General features: G+C 41.3%; 1 protein-coding gene across 2 annotated transcripts in view; it reads right to left on the reverse strand.

Annotated features, from left to right (window-relative positions):
• The window catches only part of GALNT9 (polypeptide N-acetylgalactosaminyltransferase 9), a 379096-nt gene that overhangs the window by 5972 nt on the left and 351856 nt on the right, over positions 1-21268 (reverse strand). For both annotated transcript variants that reach the window (XM_051769179.1, XM_051769178.1), the window contains 4 exons: positions 13459-13644; positions 9889-10026; positions 7174-7269; positions 177-344 (listed from right to left, as the gene is read on the reverse strand). In XM_051769179.1, coding sequence (XP_051625139.1) covers positions 177-344; positions 7174-7269; positions 9889-10026; positions 13459-13644 — 588 coding nt within the window. The remainder of the gene's footprint in view (positions 1-176; positions 345-7173; positions 7270-9888; positions 10027-13458; positions 13645-21268) is intronic.

The following is a 21268-nucleotide window of genomic DNA, read 5'->3' on the forward strand; positions in this document are numbered from 1 at the left end:
TAATAATAATAGTAATATTATTCCTGGGTAGCACATGAACTATGGAAAACATATTTAACTATTTCTAAAAGGCATATGGGGGAATTCATAGTATAGTCTTCTAGAGACCTCCTTGTTTTTTATTGAATATACTCTAAAACATAATTCTCTGCAAGGTTCCCTGAGCTCTTCCATACCTGTGTGAAATCCCAGAACCTCTGTGCTGGCCTCAGGACGTCTTCACACTTCTTCAGGGTTGGTGTCCTGCCCTTCCCATCATCAACCAGGCATTTGGAGTCGGGCAGGAAGGCGGTGGAGCCCAAGGGCCCCAACTGCAGGACCCCCTCGGAGCTGTACCGGACGAGCTGGGGGAGAAAGGAAAGTCAGAGGTGGTGAGGAGCCCTTTGTCCTGCTGCACGTGGGGTCTGTCCCCACCTGGGGCAAAGCTTGGGACCCCTGTTTAACCAACAGGGTCTCACCTAGAACACAGCATTCCCTCCTTTCATGTCACACCTCTGCTCCCCCACCCTTCCCTGCCCACTGTTTCCCTGCGAAAAGGGCAATCAAGAGAGTGAAGTAATCAATATGTAAATCATGCCCACTCAGCAGGAGCTGATTTAACAAGGACACGGTGTCAATTTTGCTGTGCAGTTTGTCCTCAAGAGCTCTGTTAGAGGCTATGGAGAGCAACAAGTCTAATTAGTTTTTTGTAAATAAACGTCACCGAAAAAAATCCCACCGCGCAACCAGGATCCAAAAATATGAGGGGGAAAAAGAAATCACAGGGGAAATGGCAGCAAATTTGCTAACATATGCTTCAGGCCTACATAATAAAGAATGACACTGATATTTCAGTTTACTGTGAAGCACATTAAAGCAAAAATGCACGATGCTGATTTGGCAGCAGGCCAGTATGTCAGATCAGACTTATCTACTTCTCACTTCTGTGTTTGAATGCAGAGTCATTAAACCAGCACAATATTTTGCCCTTCTTACTGTAGAAGTGCAGCACCCAGGTGCCAGAAGACTGCAAAGTGGAGTCAGCCACGTGGCCTGTGTGCTGTGAGTCTGGATGCTGCGGGGTGAAGATCTGAGCCACCACAGAAATGCAATTACCACCCAGGAAATTCACTGCCTGTCTGATCTCATTGCTGTTATAGGGCTGAAATTACTTAACAAGAAAGGGAAGGAAGGTCAGCAGTGCCTGCCATTTATTGGATGCCACTGACCACTGGGTGAGATATCATTAAGAGTCAATCAAAAAAAACTCAAATTAGAGTCCAGCTTTCTACCGCCATCCTTATTAACCTCAGAAGAATCATGCTGTGAATAATCATTTCTTGCTGGTGGTAAAAAGAGCATGGTCTACTCGCTCCCAGACCAGATGCTCTTTGACATAGTGTGTGTTCATTTTCCCACCTGCCACTTCTGTTCAGAGCAGCCACGTGAAGCAGCGAGTTAGAAATGAGCCGACATCAGAGAAAGCAAAAAGGATAACCACATGAGGATGCTCCATGTGAACAGTGCCATTGTCAAGGCACTATCTGTACACACTAAAGCAAGACACTTTGGGGTTTTTATTTCACTGTAAGGATAGGAGGGACATATGTAAAAGAAGCTCAAGCAAGCAAAGTAATTAAAAATATGAATGAACCGCCAGGTCAGACAAATTAACTTTCTTTTTTCACATATAAAGGAGCTGGGGAAAAAAACCCCAAAACTTCCTTTTTTTTTTTTTTAAGTAAAACCTTTCTGTGTATTTAATGGGCTCTCAGCAGAGTTCAAATGAACTGCAGGTATGGCTGAAACACTGACCACAAAATGTGTTCATCTTCCAGTCTTTACTGTCTTTCTCCAGTCCCAAAATACCACCCAGCAACCTTGTTGGCTTTGCCTTTTCTAGATAATCAGAACCACTGTTTATAATTGGCCACAGGTTCTGCAGCACAGGAACAGTTTTCCCTGTGGTTTAAGATGAGCAGCCAGTTTTCTGTACTGGCATTAAAACAGTCTCAAATATTCTTTGTCTTCAGAATCTCAACAGCCAGAATTGCACCAGTTTTGCATCACAGCAGCCACGTACTTGGGAAAGACTTTGTTATACAGCAGCCTGTCAAAGCAGAACACACCAGTTTTGCTGAGGCTTTAGAAGTGGAAGGGACATTATCACTGTTATAAACCATCTCCAGTACTGAAAGTGGCAGCTGTGTTACAGCTCGACAGGGTCAGAGATGGCTCCGTGCAGGAAGCTGCTGTCTATACAACGACCAGACAAATGGAACAGCATGGGCTTAATTTTCCTGAATCTGTACTTTCTGTTAAGTTTTTATGGCTACTCCAGCAGTCATTAGGCTTATCCTGCAATGAAACAGAATTCTAAAAAAACCACACCCAAACAATTATCTCAGTTTAGACCATATTACATAGTAAAGTTTTAGTGCCTGCTTTTGCAAAATCAGAGGAGAAATTCAGGTTCAAGAAACTACTATATGATTAATAACATCTCCCTCCAAAGACTTCATATCTTAACTTCCTAGAGACAACACAAACTATGAAAATAAAACAAGCATTAAAATAAGTTGCTTATTACTGTAGACTAGAAATCAGGAACTGGGATACAGTCAATGAAGTGAGAAAATTACACCTGCTGTGTTCAAACTTGGTCCTAAGTGTCACTACTATACAAAGAAACAGCCTCTGAATTTCTGTTAGAATTGTGGATCACCATGCCAAACAGTCAAAAATCAAATGACAAAATCTCCTTTATTAAGGAATATTAAATCCTAGTCATTTAAAAAAAAAACTTAGTGCAGGTTCTGATGGGCTGAGGTCATTAGACATCCACATGCTCCCACTGCAAGCTGCAGAACAGAAACAGAGTTTTATACATCATGGGGATGGACTTTGGCTCAGTTTTTTATCTGAGAAGAGCTGAAGGATCCACATCAATGACACTGAAGCCAAGTGCTCTGTTACATACTCAAGACCTGATCCTGATACCATCTGCTGTACTGATGAGGAGATAGGAGAGTTTTCCCTTCAACATTCAGAAATCTGAGCAGCATGCAAAAGACGTCAAAGGTTGTTTATCAAAGCACCTCACCTGGTTCAAAAATAGTGAGTGCTGCTGCCTGTGGAACGTGATCCTCCAGGAGCATCAATGGGGGAAGTAAATGGCAGCTTTCACCTGAAGGGTTTGACTTACAAAAAATCCATTCCTGCTAATTCACAGTCAAGTGAAAAAAGCACAGAATGATTACAGATAACTGTTTGCAGGAAACAGTTACATGGAGGGGCCTGGTAGAGTTCAACACTAAATTTAACCTCTCTCTCCCACCCTTGTTCTCCAAGCAAAAGGAAATCTTTAATGATCCTTCAGTCCTGCAGGTTAAGGCAAGTTGAAAGCTGACACAGAGAGTGAAACAGCGAGGTATACAGGAATCCCAAACACCCTGTGCATCCAGGATACTTGTCACCACAAGACACAACAAATCACAAGTCACCAAATTTCCATGTTTGTTCCAGAATCTCACCCATTGCTTCCTGCAAGTGAAGAAACTACCTGCATGCAAATCTGGGAAGTCACATAGCTCTGCCAAGCAAGATGTTAAATATCTGCCTTCTAGCAACAGTTTAAGTAGAGCCTTTCATCTCCTCTTATCCCATCTGTTTGCATAGCTGTGAGCTCTGGGAATCCCAACATCGAGCTCTCCCTTCTTTCTGCTTGATCCCAACGTGGGCAGTCCTTGCTCTCACAGCTGCAGTGCCTCCTCTTTCTCTCCCTGGGAAAGGGAAGGGAGGAGGCTGGAGAAGGAGGCTGTTCACCCTGGCCCTTCTATCCTAGGATGCCATTTTATTTAGTTCTCCTCTCCTTCCACACACCATATAATCAGCTCCACAGCTTTCCACACAGACTCTGTGAAAGTGCTCTCAGAGGGTCCTGCAAAACCTGCATGTCTTGGGGCCATTCTAAGAAGCTTTCAGAGCAACATATTCCATTTTTGGGGGGTTGTATCTGCCCCCGCAACCCCACTCTTGTTTGTTTGTTTGTTTTTAATTTGTTTTACAACAAAAGGGTCTCATGTAATGCTACAGAACCACTGAGCTTTGCAGGGGATTGAACAAGGTAGGACACATGCAGAGGCAAGGCAGTTCAAGATCCCAAATATATTCCTTTCTTACTAATCTTCTGTAGCCCTGGACTGTTTCTCCCAGCTGTATTTGCAAACAGTTTTTTCCTGAAAGTGATTAGACTCAAACTTCAGATCCAATGAACACATATAAAAAGGACACTACTCTTCTGTAAAAAGAGTTTTCAAATCAACTTGGACTGATGCAAAACCTCGTCTGGATACCCTTGGCTGTTAGCTTACACTGCCTTAGCTCAAGTCAAATTCATCAAACCAAATTGATGTAAACTCAGGCTAAATGCATTCCAGAGCATCCATAAAAGACTTTGTCCCCGTCTGAATAAAGAAATTTAAAAGCTGATGTCACTGACAAGACGTGATTTATTGTGGTGAGACCTGATCTTGGAATACACACAGGAAAAGGCATTTTGCTCATGGAGAAGAGTGGTTTTAGTTTGCCATTGTAATGCAGGACACCACCATTCAGAGGTGTGCAATACCCAAGGGAAACAGAAGGGCAAGAAGTAGAAGAAAAGAACATTTTATCCCAGATGAACAGTAATCTTCCTCCTAACTCAATTTTCTTTAACCACTCGCCTGACTCGTGTTGTTTCAGTGGAACCATGTGTACTCTAAAATCACTGGTAATCTGCTTGTCAGAACTGAGGAGTATGAAAAGCAAACAAGGCTGTAGCTGCATGGGGGGGTTCTTTCACTTCAGTAGGACACATGAAGCACCAGTGATAACCCAACTGGGAAAACGAGTTCCATATTTATATTAATTTATATTCAGTAGGCGTGTACAAATAACCCAAATCTTGACTCAGCAGGGGTATTTTATGCCCTGTGCTTGAGATGAAAAATGTCAGAAATGGAAAGCTAAATGCTGCAGACAACTATGCTCACCCAGGCTGATTAGAAGAGGGGCTCTAAAAATGTTTATTTAAGATATTAAAACACTTGCTGTCAACACCTTTCATGCAATATGCTTGAATATCCTTGATTAGGGTTTGTGCAGCTGTGGTTCTCACACTGAATTAATTTTGTAAATTGTGGTGAGATGATAGAAGTTTTCCAGCTGTGTAATCATTAATTAACTTGGCTGCATTTGAGTGGCTCCAACCCATGCTTGTCTGTGAAATACTCAACTTAGATAAACCATCACCTTTGCCTTTGCTTGGTGTTTCTTGCAGAATGAAAACTTTTTTCCTGTTTTTTTTTTTTGTTCATTTGTTTGTTTTTAAAGGGAAATGGAAACTGCTGCAGGATGATTTAGCATATTAACTTTTTGCCTTCCCCATACTCTGACAGTTCTTAGACACAGGGGATGCTTTGGATTTTAAGGGTTTGGGAAGAGTGACTTTCTCTTTTTATGTGTTTATACAGTGCTAGTAACAAAAGGGCTCTAGCCTGTGGCTTCAAGGTAAAGTCTAAAATCAGCTTTTCAGGTTTTTCCAGAAAATTTCACAGAGACAGGAACCTGAAGACCTGCAGCAGAAACGAGCCAGCAGTGATTTAACTGTCACTATCCAACTTCAAATTCCTGGGCAGTAAATACTTTGTGTACTGTTATCTGCACTTGAGAAGATCTGCCCTGGGTCTAGTCTAGGACCCAAAATCCAAAAGCCATAATCTACTGGGCAATGTATTCATATCTTACTAAAAGGAAAATTACTTGATCCTTAATGGATAAAATTGGTCAGAGTTGGCTGCTGAGAGGTGAGCTCCTTTATACTCCCAAATTATCAAAAGTTAGTCAGGAGAAGGTGGATATGTCATCCTTCCTTTCAAATAAATTCACAGTAACTTAAGCTCTCATCTATTTTCTTCTAGAAGTCAAAGCATATTCTATGAAACAGAAGTCATGGAGGAAAACAAGTAGGTTAAGAACTTAAATTGCAAAACAAATTACAATCAGAACCATTTATTTCATTACTCCTCTAAGTGGTAGCACACTGACAGAGATGAGATGTTGCTAAGGGACTTTCTGGAAGGACTTAAATTTGCCGCTTTCTGGTCAGAATTAGAATGGAGCAAGAGAGTAAAGTCTCTCTGAGTGCCTTGACATCTCTAACAAGAGTCTTCTTGAAGAGGTAATTTACATCTAATTAAGCAACGCTATTTTGTTACCTCACTCAAAGGCTGCTCCTTCCACCTCTACTAGGAGAGTGTCAGTCAAATATTCCATAATGATCCTGCCAAAGGTGGACATTTTGTCAGCAGGAATTACTGTCTGTCTCGCTTTGCTTCCACGGTGATGTACGAGCCAGGACTCCAAATCAATATATGTATCACTGAACTCTGGATAATTGTTAAGTCTGATAAGGTCAGAGTTTATTTACACAGGAGAATGTTCATTAACATAGTTTTGATTCAGATGGTACTTCAAAAGAAACTAGAATTACATTTCAGAAGCAGCTCAAGTCCTGGATTTAAATAATATCCAATTTATATTTAAAAAACAAGTGAAATCACCTCGAGTATGGAAAGAAGAAACGTCATTTGAAAATCTTCAGACATCCGTAAGAAAATAATAATATGCACAGGGACTGACAAAAAAAAAAAGAAATCTCCTATTTTAGAGAAGTCTTAACTTAGGGGATATTCTTACCTCCCTTTGATGTTGATGTTAAATATGTGCTTAACTTTTTGCCTACCCGGGGAATCACACCAGCAGCTTGCTAAATAATTTCTCTCTAGGAGCCTATTGGACCAAGGAACAGTTGATTTAGAGAGGTACAATTCCTAAAGTAAGTCCTGTCATAACAAGGAGAGCTGCTCATTCACACAAACCACCTAAATTAATTAATCTTCAGTGGATCCCTGTTACTTAAACAAATTAACACGATTCTTCTCTTTTCCTAACTGGTCTCTTCAATGCATAGATTCACGTGCTGAACAACCTTGGAAAGGGCACCCAAAAAGACTGGAGTAAAGCCACATATTTGCCTTTGCGACTCAGGAATGCACTGCCAAACTCAAAAGCACCAAATGACCTTTTGTTTCTTCTGAAAATTCTTCAAGTTAAAGGTTTCTCGCTGATGATGGGATTTGAACCACTTACCTGAGAGGACATTCCATGGCATGGATACAGGATTGCTTTGTCATCCTCTTCAGCTCCCTGGTCCAAGCAGTAGCCACTGGCTTTGCTGTTCCTCACCTGGAACCAGAGCAGAACAAACCCAGCTGGGTTAGAAACCAATCCCTGTGATCCAAGTCCCCTCCAGCCAAATCTCAGCTGTGCTACCCCATTGACAGGAGCGGTGTGTAAAACTGCCCTCTGAGAAACACATGCTTATTCTTCAGACAGGACAAGATGCCAACAGTGAATTTGCTCCAGGAAAAGACATCATTTGGACAACCTGCTGTCTTCACAGACCTTGGGTCAGAGTTATATTTTCAGCAATTACTCAAGGATCAAAAGGCCATAAAATTCACTCTGACCCAGGTCAAATTTTGCTCCAAATTACTCTTGTGTAAACATAAATTTTGAGCCTGTTGTGTTGAGCCTGTTGACTTAACAAACAGCATAGGAACTACTCAGGTGTTGTGTCTTCCTATCCCTTATATAAAACCAGAAAAGCATGTGAAAAAAAATATTATTTCAACTGAGAATATAGTACATTGTTATGTACAAGAGTGACATAAAGCACATTGCACAGAAGGGTACAGGTTCAGAGATCCAGTGAAGTAAAAAATTCCTGTGCCTCCCCAGAAAAGGAGAATTTACAAGTCTATAAAAACTGGGATGGAGCTCTTGTGAAAACCCAGGCCTTTCTCTTGAGACTAAAGTATTACACACACATTTTGGACATAGAAAAATTTTACAGGTATCATAAACAAGAAGTTATTTGGACAGACACTTTGGAAGAGTCAACAGGTCAGTTTTGGTTTAGACTGTGAAGTATCTCTCTGGCCACCCCCATAATATAGAAACAGCTGCTGCACAAGGTGTCAGAAAAAAATCTGTAAATAATCCTTTATATCACAGTGTACAAGCAGACCAGGGAATCCAATTGGACAAGGGGGATCACCAACAACTAAATTTCAGGAGGTTTATTTTATGACTCAGGCACTATAAAGGCTAAAGAAGATGAAGACAGCTTTATGACATGGCTTTAAAAATGTGAATTGAGTCACTAGGAAATATATTTTTACTACTGTTTCAATCTGTTTCACATCTACTCAATACATCTATTTTCCTTTAAACTCACTAAAATCCAGACATCTTTTCCTCCAGGATAATAACCAGAGCAGAAAGTATTTAATAACAAGCCTAATGCCATTTAGGATGAAGCCTTAAGTTTTTTCATTATGAGCACATAAGACTGAAAGGGACCTGTGCCAGTTTATACCAGCTAAATAGCTTGTGTGGCTCCATTTTATTAAAAATGTTAATGAATTTTAGATATCTGCATCACTGAGCTTTCTGTTTGACTCAAGAACCTTCTGTGCAACCGCTCAGGAGAAACAAACTTCATTTCAGGGCCCAGCTTGCTCAGTGTCTGCTATAATTGACACAACATTGGCAGTTCTGCCAATGCTCTTCGCAGTTAACAGCTTTCTCAGAGCTGACAGATACCAACAGCTCCTGTTGAGTTTACTAAATGTCTTTTCTCAGTTACCGACGGGGATAGTTACATCAGGATGCAAAGTGATATTCTGCAATAAAATTTGCACTTTGTATCAGTATCTCAAGTGCCTGGCTTATTTTTACACGAAGTCAATCAAATGGAACAGAAAGGAAAAGTGTCCACTCAGTTGTCTTGTGGGAAAATATATTGCCTGTGGATTTAATTGCAGTTCAAGCAGACAATTAAAATCTTAAAAACATGATGTAGCAGGAGAGCTCCTAGAACTTCACCCCAGTTCACCATCATGAATGACAGCAGTCCTTCTATTACAGGCAGGTGACACGGATTTGAAGAGTCATAGAAGGCACGTCTGACCTCTTTAAAGATTGGGGGCAAGCAGATATGGGAGATTTGACTGGTTCACAGAAGAGAAAGAAAAGACCCAGAGAGCTGAGATGAACTGAAATGTCCAATTTCTAACATGTTTGGATCCAGCAGTTTATGAGGGTTGAATAACCTCCCCATTCAGCTGCTTTTGAGTTGGTGTTCCCAGGTATTACCCAATACTGCTACACAAGTGAAAATGAAAATACAGAAAATATGGAATTTGAGCACGAGGTAGCAAAATTGGTTTTCCTCTAATGACTTTTTTTGATGAGGAGATACAGACCTGCCAAATGGTATCCTCACCTCGTAGTCTGAACAACGATATGTTTCCTTTTATCCTGAACAGGATAAAAGGAGGATTGCAAAAATGAATTAATAAAATCAATGTAATCCTTCAAACAGTTCAGCAAAACTCAAAGAAGGGGTTGTTCTTTTCCTAAAAACAACTCAGCAAACTCAACTCTTCTCATAGTTCATCAACTATAATTATTTTAGCTCTCTTGACTGCTGATGTTTTCTTGATGATGGCTGTGGCAGCCTGTTTAGGAAGATGATTACCTCGAATTTATGTTCTCAGAGCTGCTCTATTTTAAAATGAAAGAGTTTGCATATCTTTGTTAGTGACAAGGATTTCACCTGATGTGCTCCAGTGAGAGGGAAGGGGCTTCTCAAAGCCACACTTCTTAGTGTTGATTAAAATCAGGGGAGGGTATTTTTGTTGCTACTACTGTGCTGACTGTGCTCTGTACATCCTGATACCACTAAAATGAAAGGACTTCTCAAGTGCACCATGAGGTATTTTCAAAGGCATACAGTACCTCTCCATAAGTGACCGTGTTATTGTAAACCCTCATTTCAGGGTACACGTTCTCCAAGTACCACTTAAAACTCCGGCACTGCAGTCGCTGTCGCAGAGCAATTCTTTCAGAAACGTCTCCAAAGTCAACTCCAGGGTTCTGCAAAGCAGAAAATGAACAAAGAAATCTCACTGCACCCACTTTATGGTTGCTTTCTTCACTGAAACCAAACTGGAGTTCATTTTGTACACCAAGCTGTACTTTCCCTGTCTTCTTTCTCTTTTGTGAGTAGCAGCTCATCAAACAGCTGCCTTTGAGTGTAGACAATAAATACTAATGAAAGCCAGTGGAAAAAAGAAGGATAAAGAACAGGCAAAAACCCAAACATAAATCAAAACAATGAGAATACAATAAGAATGTTGTTACTTACAGCAATTCTAAATGTTTGCAATCAATCCTGAAGCCTTTGCTTTCAGATTTGTTTGGAATTTAGGAGTAATTCTGATTTAAAATATGGCAGCTAGGTCATGGTTTACTCTAGTAAGAGCTTTGGGTATTCACTAATGTAAATGACATCAGAACAGACCTGTTAAAACTTCAAAGCAAAGCTGCTCAAAAAGTCATTAAGTTCCACTAAGCATTTGTACAGATCAGCATTCAGTTTTTACTGGAACTGGAGCTCATTTGCAGTCTTGAGCCATAAAACACAGTTAAACTCAAAACCTTCTTTATTATTCTACTTCAGAATTTAATTCATGTTTAAATACAACCCCATGAAAAGCAGAGGTTGGAAGACTCAAGTCAGTATGACCAAACTCAGCCATTTAAAAACGGCAGGTGCTGACTTAGAGTCTGTTGATTTAAAGTGTTATAAATCATCAGTTCAACAGCAAGACAGTAAGGGTTACCTCATCAAAAAAATCTTTTCCAACACTATATTAATCAAATGGACTGAAACTGGGGAGTTTTGCATGGAATCTGCCTGAAGTGCCTTGCACTTTTCCTCCAGGAGGATTTCTGTACGTTCTGCAGATTGTATCTAACGCAGGGTTACAGCAGCAAATCTTAGCTCTGCGTTTATTAAAACCCCCAACAGATGCCTGGTTTTCAGGAGAGAATACAAGTGTAATACTGAACAGGTTTTCCTATTTGCCACACAAAGAGTTTGCTGTGCTCACTGCTGCTTGCTGATGCACACTCTGTCATGAGCTCTCAGTGCAGCATCCATTCAAATGAATGTTAATTTACATACTACTTCAGGCTACGTGGAAGGGGAGCAATCCTTTGAGGCACTCAGTGCAATAAATCATTCCAGGTAAGGTTCCTTTATCACTAAAATTGTTGAGGAATAGATCATAAGCAGGGGGACGCTGAAATATCTGGTTAACTAAAATAAAGCTATGCTGACCTGCTGCTGAAGGTTACAGGAACATGACCTTGCAGATGTGGCCCAGACCATCTGCTAATCTGGGTACACATTATGCACAGATCCTCAATAACTGGTAAGGGAGTGATTTGTGACATAGATGGTGGGAGTTATAGAAGAGTTAGTTTAGCTCGGTTTTGTGATATGGGGAAAAAACCACATTATTTCACTTGCCTCCTTTCTGCCCTATTCTTAAATGAGGCAATAAAATGCCCTTTTTGCAGTTCTGTTTTTACAGAGCACGAGAGCAGCAAATTGAGCAGCTGTGAAAATGCTGTGCTCACCCTCTGTGCCAGCTGCAGTCCTGTGCAGGTACAGAGTGATGGCACAAGAATGAGGTGGCTACAGATATTCTTTTCAACCAGCTAGCAAGGTTTCAAGTTCTCCTGCAGAAGGTTTTTGTAATGGCTTATACCAGTACAGGACTTCTGAGCCATCTGGATTGAATACTGCAGTGGAATAACTAACACTAGTTTCCTTCTCCTGAGAGCTAATAGGGTTATTTTTATGATGCACATTTTATCAATCAATCAATTTATTTTATGGAAAGAAAATTTTAATGCTTAGTACTGCTCCTGATTTTATGACTTTTATTGTAGATGTGCCTGGGTTTTTTTTCAAAGCTCTGCTGTATGGCTCAGTGCATAAAACTACATCAATAAGTAATCTCAGGGAGATTAAAGGAAATCATATTTTGGTGTAAATGCTTATTTAAATATCATCGCTTCTCAGAATTCATTTGTAAGTGTCATCAAGCAAGCAAATTTTCTGATGTTACTTTTTCATTTCCTATTTGAAAACTAACCATTTCAGCAAGTGGATGCAGACAGGGCCAAAATGCCCCTAAAAACTTAGATGGGCACTGTTTTGTCTTCCTCCTACTGTCACAGAAATCTCGTGTGGGAAAAGTTATGCAGTATTGCCTTTTGTTAAGGCAAAATAATTCTCTGCAATTACCTCTCATGCCAAAAGAAGTCACCAAAAACACATCTCAGAGACCTTGCACAGTGTTCAATACTGAACAGCAGCACGTGAAATTCAGATGTGTGAGAACATCTGACATATTCACACATCACATGGAGAAGAGGAAACATTGCTGGTTTAGATACATATTTTAAAATATTTATATTTTAAAAGCTACAACAGGAATGAACAAAAAATCGGGTTTCACATATTTCCCAGGTACTAAAGTGCAAATAGATATTTAGGACATAGACTAAATCCAATGAAGTGTTTAACAAGACTCCCATGACTCTGATGAAGCCCAGGTCATAACTGAATACTCCCAAAGACACTGCTGGATTTGTGTATTTTCCTGTTCTGATAGGAACATTCCTGTTTCCATTTGCTTCAATCAGATCTGGACAAAGCCCTGATATAAGGGTTAATGACACCATCATTATCTGCAGACCAGTGTATGCTTCCCCTCAGCTCCCCTGTGCCCCTTCCCATGAATCATCTGGATGCAAATGCCACTAAGGAATACAGCAACACCTGCCTGGGATATAACACACAACCCTTGTCTCCAAGAACTATGCTCAGTGGAGATGTAGCACGTGATATACTTACAGAATAAAGTGATAAACTGAACCTACACTTTATCTAATATTTATATTACATGGATTCCTAGAGGGCTCCACATGGTATCCACAATTCATGTGTGCAGTGAGAAACAGAATGTGTTCACATGGCACCTCTCAGACTTTGGACAATAAAGCCAGTTAATATGTGGTTCTTTTACTGCATACTTTGTATTTTATGCTGGTGAGGTCTACTGAGTCTCAGGATGAATGATGGTATTTATTTATGGACATTTCTGCAGTCCCCACCACTGCAGCATATGAACACCTCAGAGTTTAATGGCACCCCAAATTAACGACTTCGGAGGAAGCACATAAACCTGAAACATTTTGCTCTAGTTAAATTATAAATCTGTGTCGCTGCACCCAACAACCTGTGCTGAGCACACAACCAAACCCAGACCGAGGAGGTGAGTTCCTATGGCAGAACTCCCCGTGCTGAGCACACAGCAGCTGACAGCGCTCCTTCCCTGAGCTTAGCCCGCTTCTCCGGCTGTAGCAACGCCCTTCACCTCCAAGAGCTAACTAGGAACAGCCATCCACCGTTGCTGCCTGTGTTCAGGAGAGAGCGTGCCCTGTACTTACTGCCATGGGGATGTTCCAGGCCATGTAAACGTGCGACTTGAAGTCGTCCATCCAGACCTCGGCGGCGCGCAGGGCGTTGCGCTTTGCATAGTAGTCGATGTCGTTGTTGTAGGGTTTCTTGGTGCGCTCGATGTGAGCCACACGAGAGCAGGGCAACACCTCCATGCTCCCCCCACACTGCCACACCTGCCACAGGGACAGAAAACAACCACAGAAGTTATTTTTTTTCCCCCTTTAAAGGCAACAGAGCTGCTCCTTTTCGGACGCCGCGTGTGGTGTGTTTGCTGGTCGAAGATGGGGGCTGTTGGGTGACTCAAAATGATCCCCCATTTACCTGCTTTGGGGGTGCACACTGCCATAGATGAGTCCAAGGTGAGTGCAGATGCCTGCACTAGGTGCATCAGTTTAGAAGCCATAAATAGCCAAGTCCCTTCCATAGTATCTCTGCTCTCGGAACCATCAGGCAGAGGATAAGTTATAAGGTGGTAACCTCTGTCATAGGGACTATTTTAACCTGGTGCTTGTTATTGAAACTTCAACAGAAATCAGCTGTATCATCTGTCTGTGTTTAGCACACGAATGGTGCACTGGGAGGGGCTCTAAGGTCTCCCTGGAGCCTTCTCTTCTCCAGACTGAACATCCCCAACTGCCTCAGCTTGTCTCCACAGGAGAGGTGCTCCAGCCCTCTCATCATCTTACCTCTCTACTCTGAGTGGATGAAGACGGATAAAAGGGGCTGTACAGGGGACTGTATCACCCAGCCTTCCCAGACACCACTGCACCCAGACTGTGCAATCTTTTCCCTGTTGATTATTTACTGTCTGAAGTGAGGAATAACGAGCACTTGTCTCTTTGCATCAGTGAGATTTGGAGTGATGCAGGGTGAGTGAAGCTTATGCACTTCAGTTCCCTCAGGTCTGCACCTAGTAGTATAGTCTAGCTGAAATAAATAAAAGATATATAATTTATTGCTTTCCAAGGTTGCCTTTTACTGCGAATAAAAGCACATTTCAATACAAAATGTATTCCAGAACTATACTGGGGCAGTTCTCCACCTCACCTGCCTTCTCAAGGACAAAGATAAACTGCTTGGGAAGATAAAATCTCCTCTGGTTTGGCTGGTTTTTTTTTTTTCTTAATACTTTGTTAGGTAATATTTACTTGCTGTTTTCCCAACAGTTCTGTAGTAAATCATTGGCCACTGGAATTTACATTTGACAAATGGAGTACACTGAAAAACACACTGCTCATAAATTTGTACTGACATGTGCTGAGGCTTTCCAGTGCAAAAGGGGAAGGGCTACAAAACCAGAAAGGAGTTAATTGATTTTCACAATCAGAAGGGGAAATGAGCAGTACACTTTAGTATACTGGTATTTGCCCAACCCAGCCTGGAAGTCAGTTATTTAATGCACAGCACATTTTTCTTTCTCTTGATATGGCTAATGACCTTGTAACTCTTATTTATACATCCTGGTACCAAGGGCAAATATATTATCTGAGTGACAGATTTATTTCCTTCAAATGACAGTGCTCATAGAAACCTGAAAAGGAAAAGGTACTAAACTGCAACAACATTAGAGAAAACAGTTTAGCTCATCGGTAAATTCAACACAAACAGTTATTTATCAGTGATAAATTCTCCACAGATGAAATCCACAGGGAAACCGACACCTGGCTTTGGAGAAAACACAACAAAAAAGGTAGCCTGGAGCTTGGTGCTCAGCACTCAGCATGGATCTGTGCTGTCACCTCCTTCCCCTACCCCTCAGCCCCATTTTGCTCTTTAAAGAGGCAACATCTGCTGAAGAGGGGGAAGGAAGGAAACAACCAGAAAATAGTCAAGGAAATTTTTCTTCCTTAGAAGAAATTTCCTTTTCAAGTCTTCTTTCCTTAGAAGAAAAATTTAACCCAGATGACTTGGCTTTTTCTGGGAATTATGTAACTTTTAACATCAGTGGGGGATGTTTCCCAGGATAAAGATGGGATTTCCAGTCCCAGAGAAAGAGAACTGTATGTACAGCACATGGAGCAAGGAGTCAGACAGTCGTGTATCATCAGACGTACATCACCATGCCACCGTTTCTCAACATCCCAGAAAAATGCTACTCAACTATGGGTCATTTCTTTTCAGGTCAGACAAGGTCTCCTGTTTCACTTCACAAAGGTTAGTTGCTGTTCAGTGGACCACAGACATGACTCTGTATACCCACATCCTTTCAGTACACAGCTAAGTACAGAGTGAAGAGTCTTCTCCCTTTCCAGCCCAATAATTGCTTAAATTTACACTAAATGGAAGAGTTTCAGTAGTACAATCAAACATGTGCATCCAAAACTGGGCAAGATCCCAGGAGTTAAGAGCCATCACGTGAGATTTAGATAAATGCTCAAGGTTTGTGTCTGAATGAGGAGGATGGGAGGTTCAGCACCTTCTCCCTGCTGGACACAGAACTGAAAGACATTCACGGTGCAGAAAACCACTGCCTGTGTGCTCCTGTCCACTGCCCACTGGCTGATCCTCAACCTGGTTGATTCTCCTCCTCTTCCCATCCTCAAAACTCTATTTAATGACCAATTTTAGCAGCAGCAGACAACACATTTCTTTCCACATCAAACTATGAAATTATGCCAGAAAATAATTACATGCCTTTATAAAGCATTTATCAAGCAGAATCCTTGAAGTGCCTTACTGGGGGAAGCAAATCATTTCTAACTGAGAGCATAAAGTGATGCCCAAGGCCCTTCAAATCCACGAGAAAACTGACTTCCATATCTGTGACTTGTGGGACAACACCACATTTCCAACCCAAGCTATTCCTCTCATATGGAGCTGCCAACACTAAATGTGTGCTTCAGGGCTCATTTCCTGAGGAGGTTGGAAGTGTCACAGCCTCTCTGAGCTGCTCCCCACGAGGGTGCACATCACTGAAAAGCAAACTCTGCCTTCTCTTCCCCCGTGGAGAGGCAAATCTCTCACAGCACACTTTTTTGGTCAGGCTTTACAGCACGCACTCATCAGATATATTGTGGGGCAGCAGCCCAGGCTCCATGGAAGGCCAGGTGGATGCTCCCAGCAAAGCAAAGTGCAGTTTGTGCTCCCTGACTCCGTGCTGCTGCTCCAGCCCAGGGACTCGGCTCTGCCTCCCTGAGCACCAGCACTCCATGCAGAGTTTTAAGACATGATCAAGTAATTCCAAGAGACACTCAATTTATCTGCTAATTGTAGCTAATTTCTAATTTCAGCACTGCTCTTTAGGCTGCTATAAACAAAATTGATAGCAATTTAAATGTTACCACAGCCGCGTTACCTTAGCATTTTTACTGCTAATTATCTCAATCAACTTTTCTATAAACAGACATATTAAGTATTGAGAAGAACAAGTACCCACATCAGGAGTAAATTACAAACCGAATGATAATGTTTGTGGTTTGCACTACAATGATTTACTGACACTAATTATTAGCTGTTCCTGTACATCTGAGATATGCCTGTCCTACAGCAAGGTGTTTATTTATTCAGCAGTCAACCAGACATCATATTCTGTGAAAATCTGAGATGAGACCATGTCTTGTCTACCATGACCCAAACTGTGCATCAGCAAAGCTCTCTGAACACAGGTTGGGTACATTATTTAGAAGAGCTAATAAAGTGCCATGATTTAACTCTGAACAAACAAGAACAAATTCTCCAAGGAAATGCACTTTCCCACAAGCACTTTTTACTGAAGGTTAAAAATACCACCTTTAATGGGACTTAAAAAAAATATTAAACTTAAAAAGAGTTTTAAACAAGCCTGGTCACCGTTGAGCAGGATGTAGAGTTGGCTGGACTGCTGGGCTAATCAATTCCCAACTCTTGGCAATATATATAAAGAGAGAACATTGCTGATGTGGTCTCCAGCTCTGCAGGTGAGATCTCCTTTCCAATACAATCATGACCTGCAGAGTGAATGTCAGAGCTCAGAAGCATCCTGGGATTTAATCTTCAGGTGAGCCGTTTGCACAAGGGCAGCTGCAGCTCCCAAGAGGCTCTCACTGATTCCAGGGAGGGCTCTTCCCTCTCCATGGACTTATGGCCCTGTAAATTGGGTATCACATTATTTTGTACGCTCAAGTGACTGCACAGGGTTACTTAATTTGGTGCAGATGATCTCAGGAAAAGCGAAATCAGAGGGTAAAAATAAAAATGGCATCAGTATGAAGGCAAAGCTGAGGAGACAGTTTTAGCTTTGAAAACTTTAGACTGGAAGTAAAGATCACGATCCTTTAGAACTTTGTCCCTTGCTGTGAATTTTGCAGTTTAAACACCTCAGTGTTCAGTGAGAGAGAAAAAGAAAAGTCTCAGGCTCTGTTACAACTATTTTTCCCATCAAATACATCTTTGATTTAAGCAGCTGGAGAGATCAGGTATCCAAGAATGTGTAATAGTAGGAAAGGCACTTGGGTGTGTGGGGGATTTGCCTGCAAAGAAACACCCTTTGCTGACAACTTCACACCCTCTTAATGGACACACCAGTTCCACCCCCTGCTCCAAATGCTGCAAGTTTACAGATGCCACAGCAACTCCAGAGGAGATCCAGCTTCTCTAATACTATAGAAAATCAAAATTAAATTTTCAACAATCTGAGGCTTTGAGCCCAGTTTTCACAGTTAGCAAGCTCTCTGGAGGTGTCACCGCACAACCTGCCAGGGTGTCGTGGCAGTTTTGTGCTTTATCTGTTTCCAGGAGCTTGAGGACATTTCAGTGGTTCTTTGCTGAAAGGAACAACCTCAGTCTGCATCTTCCAGCAGTAAGAAAACGGAAAAGACCAGCTTCAAAACACCCCTGTGGCAGCAGGGCCCCTCATTTCTGCTTCACCCAGCCGAGTGTGTCACCCGGCATTGCTGCAGTGGCTGTTCAGCACATCCTGAAACAAAACCCTGGTGCCAGAACTGGACTCTGATGTTTTATAAAACAGTGCTGAACTCCACCTGAGCAGCACTTCACAGAAGCAGATTTCAAGCTTTCTCTTCCAAGTGAAGGCAACAGAAGAGATGGAGGAGTTTTTAAAGCAGCTATCTCAGATATCCCTCATTTGTGATATCCCAGTGTGAGAATTCTTAAAAGTCAGGCATCTCGAGTTTTTTTCAGTTCTCAAGGAAAAGCCTACCAGAGATGGATGTCTTCCAGACTACCCACACACACCCACGGCAGGACTGGAAAAGATTTCTCTATTACGAAAGAATTTCCACATGTTTCAGAAATTTTGTTGACCTAAATTTTCAAGAAGAACATCAATTTAAAAAGTTTTCACTAGTTGAAACACATGGTCTTTATCACCTGTATCTGTGTCCCCCCCAAATGTTTTTCTGAGACTGAGTTACTGATGAGTTTCAGAAGATCAGTTTGATGTTAAAAGTTTTAATATATTTCAAGCTGAAAGGTCAGATTAAACTTAAAACCCAAACCTTTGCTGTAAAAATAGAACAACACAATCCTTCTGACAACATTAAAACCGGGTATTTGTTCTCATTTAGAAATTTTGCCTGTTCAACACAAGTATTTTTGTTTTAATTTGTCAGCTGGAAAAAACCTCAAAAACCTGCCCATCAAACTTTAAGGGATCCAGTGGGCTCCCAGGCCCCCTCAGAGTGCATGTGGCCTGGAGACAAAAATGCCTTAAATCACTGTGACAGACCATGCAGATGATGGGATCTGACACAAGGATTGAATTGTGGTTCCTCAAGGTGAAAGAAGTCTAAGTAATTCCTGAAAACACCTGAGAGGCAGCAGCACATGCAACCCAGGTAGTAAATTCACAACAGCAGGCACCAGTGAGCCCTTTTCAGCCCCTTTGACATCCCAGTGTAAAATAAAATTCACCTCTACAGGAGGTACAGTAAAATTCCTACTGTGACGAAGTCAAACAGAAAGACAGCCCTCAGCATTCAGGATGTGCATAGGAAGATGATGGTGTGGTTTCAACCTCTCTCTCCAGTCAGCCATGAACCAACAAGGTCTAAATCAGAAGGGATTCTTCACAGTACGTTTGAAAAAATTACAATAAAACCCTTTCCCATCTGAAACACAGGAGCTCTGTAGTTATCCTCCAGCCCTTAATGGATGTGGCAACTCTTCTAGTGCCCACACTAGATGAAAAAAAAAATTAGCATGAATATAGGACATTTAGGGTTCTTGCATTTCTGATAAGGACAATTTATGTAGTTCACTGAAAACTGATTTTTCAAAGTAATTTATAGCCTGACATTTTCTTGTTTTCTAATGGAGTTTTATGGATATTCTTGCTTCTACGTATTCTCAGAGCTGCCTAGGGAGTCATATTTAATCAGCTGTGCTAGATAAAGTGCTCTCTCTCTGTTTTTCACTTCACATAGGAAGCTATTAAAGACTGGGGAGCTGTCATAATCAAACACATCATATCGAGAAATTAATCACATGGTCTTGTTTTGTTCATCAACTACATTTTTATCACCATCTTTAAAGGCAGCCATAATTATGGTTTAAAAAAGTCCCAACTCTCATTTCTCAAAATAGCCTGTGCTATTTAATGGTGCACTTATAGAGCAATAATCTTTCCATGCTGGGACAAACCAGCTTACATCAGAGAGACTTTCAGCTGCCAAAAAAGGACTTGAAAAAAGGAAGAAAATCACATCTCAAGATCCACAGATCTTTGTTTTGTCAAAGGTTTCAGGATAAACTTCTGACCAACACTTTCAAATTACAGGACCCAAAAGGGTCCTGGGTTGACTGATCCTGACACCGTCCCTGTGACAATCCTTCCTTTTTGCTCTCAACTCCTCTAAAAGCGGTTTGCAGATAATCTGCTCATAGCAGATGCAAAGGGAGTGTGAATAAAATCTCACATATAAAAGCTAATTCTGTTCCTAAGCGGGTCTTCTTATCCCAGGTGTGTCAATACCTCCCCCTCTCCTGCTGCCCTGTGAGCCTGGGAACACACAGCAGTGATTGAGGACTAATCATCTCAGAGGGCTGAATTTCACTTGAGGCTCTCCTCATGTTTTTTTCCTGGCTCAAACAGCAAGAACTTAATTCGAGGAGAGAAGCAGAGACATGGAGGACAGAGTAGGTGGAGTCATACAAGTCTTTAGTATATGTTTGGCACCAGTATGATTGCTTTATGATTACTATTTTCATCAATATTTCAGTTGCCCCAATGATGAACACTTGGAAGCTTGCTGTTTTTCCCAGAACTATGACAACAGTGTTCAGGGGTGTGCTGGTAGATCCTCTTGCACAGTCACCTAAGGTGAGGTTTCATGGCAGACTCCAAATGGCACCTTTTCTTTATAGAAAAGCAAAACAATTTTTTCATAGGTATTCGATTAGCCTTCAAAATTTGTTAGAACTGATTGGAGTTTGACCTCTTAGCTGTGTTCCCTTGGGGTTTTCTGATATTTACAGATGAACTGCTTTCAGAAAACAAAGGCAGTGTAATGATAAATGCTCTTGCAATGAGATACTCAACTGAGGCGTGTTTTAAATTTCTCTGGTGGCTCTTCAGGAGCAAATTTAGAGGCTGTCCTTCACATATTTCTTAGAGGTTAACCAGAACCTCAAACCAGTTAAGATCTCAGATGTGACAACAGCAAGAAGATAAAACACTTCTGTTAACCCTCCTACAGAAGAAAATAGATAAGCACAAAGAAATTGAAACATGTTCTAGAGAAACTCACACTCCAGCAACTGCTATCTTGCTGTAAAGATAAACTTTGTGTGTAAAGAACTAGGTCTGATAAATTAATAGGGTAGTTGCTATGCAAGGGAGGAGATAGGATTTAAAATGAT

Source organism: Manacus candei, unplaced genomic scaffold (genome assembly GCF_025592945.1).
Source record: "Manacus candei isolate 608988 ecotype Guabito, Panama unplaced genomic scaffold, ASM2559294v1 h1tg000103l, whole genome shotgun sequence".
Classification (NCBI taxonomy): domain Eukaryota; kingdom Metazoa; phylum Chordata; class Aves; order Passeriformes; family Pipridae; genus Manacus; species Manacus candei.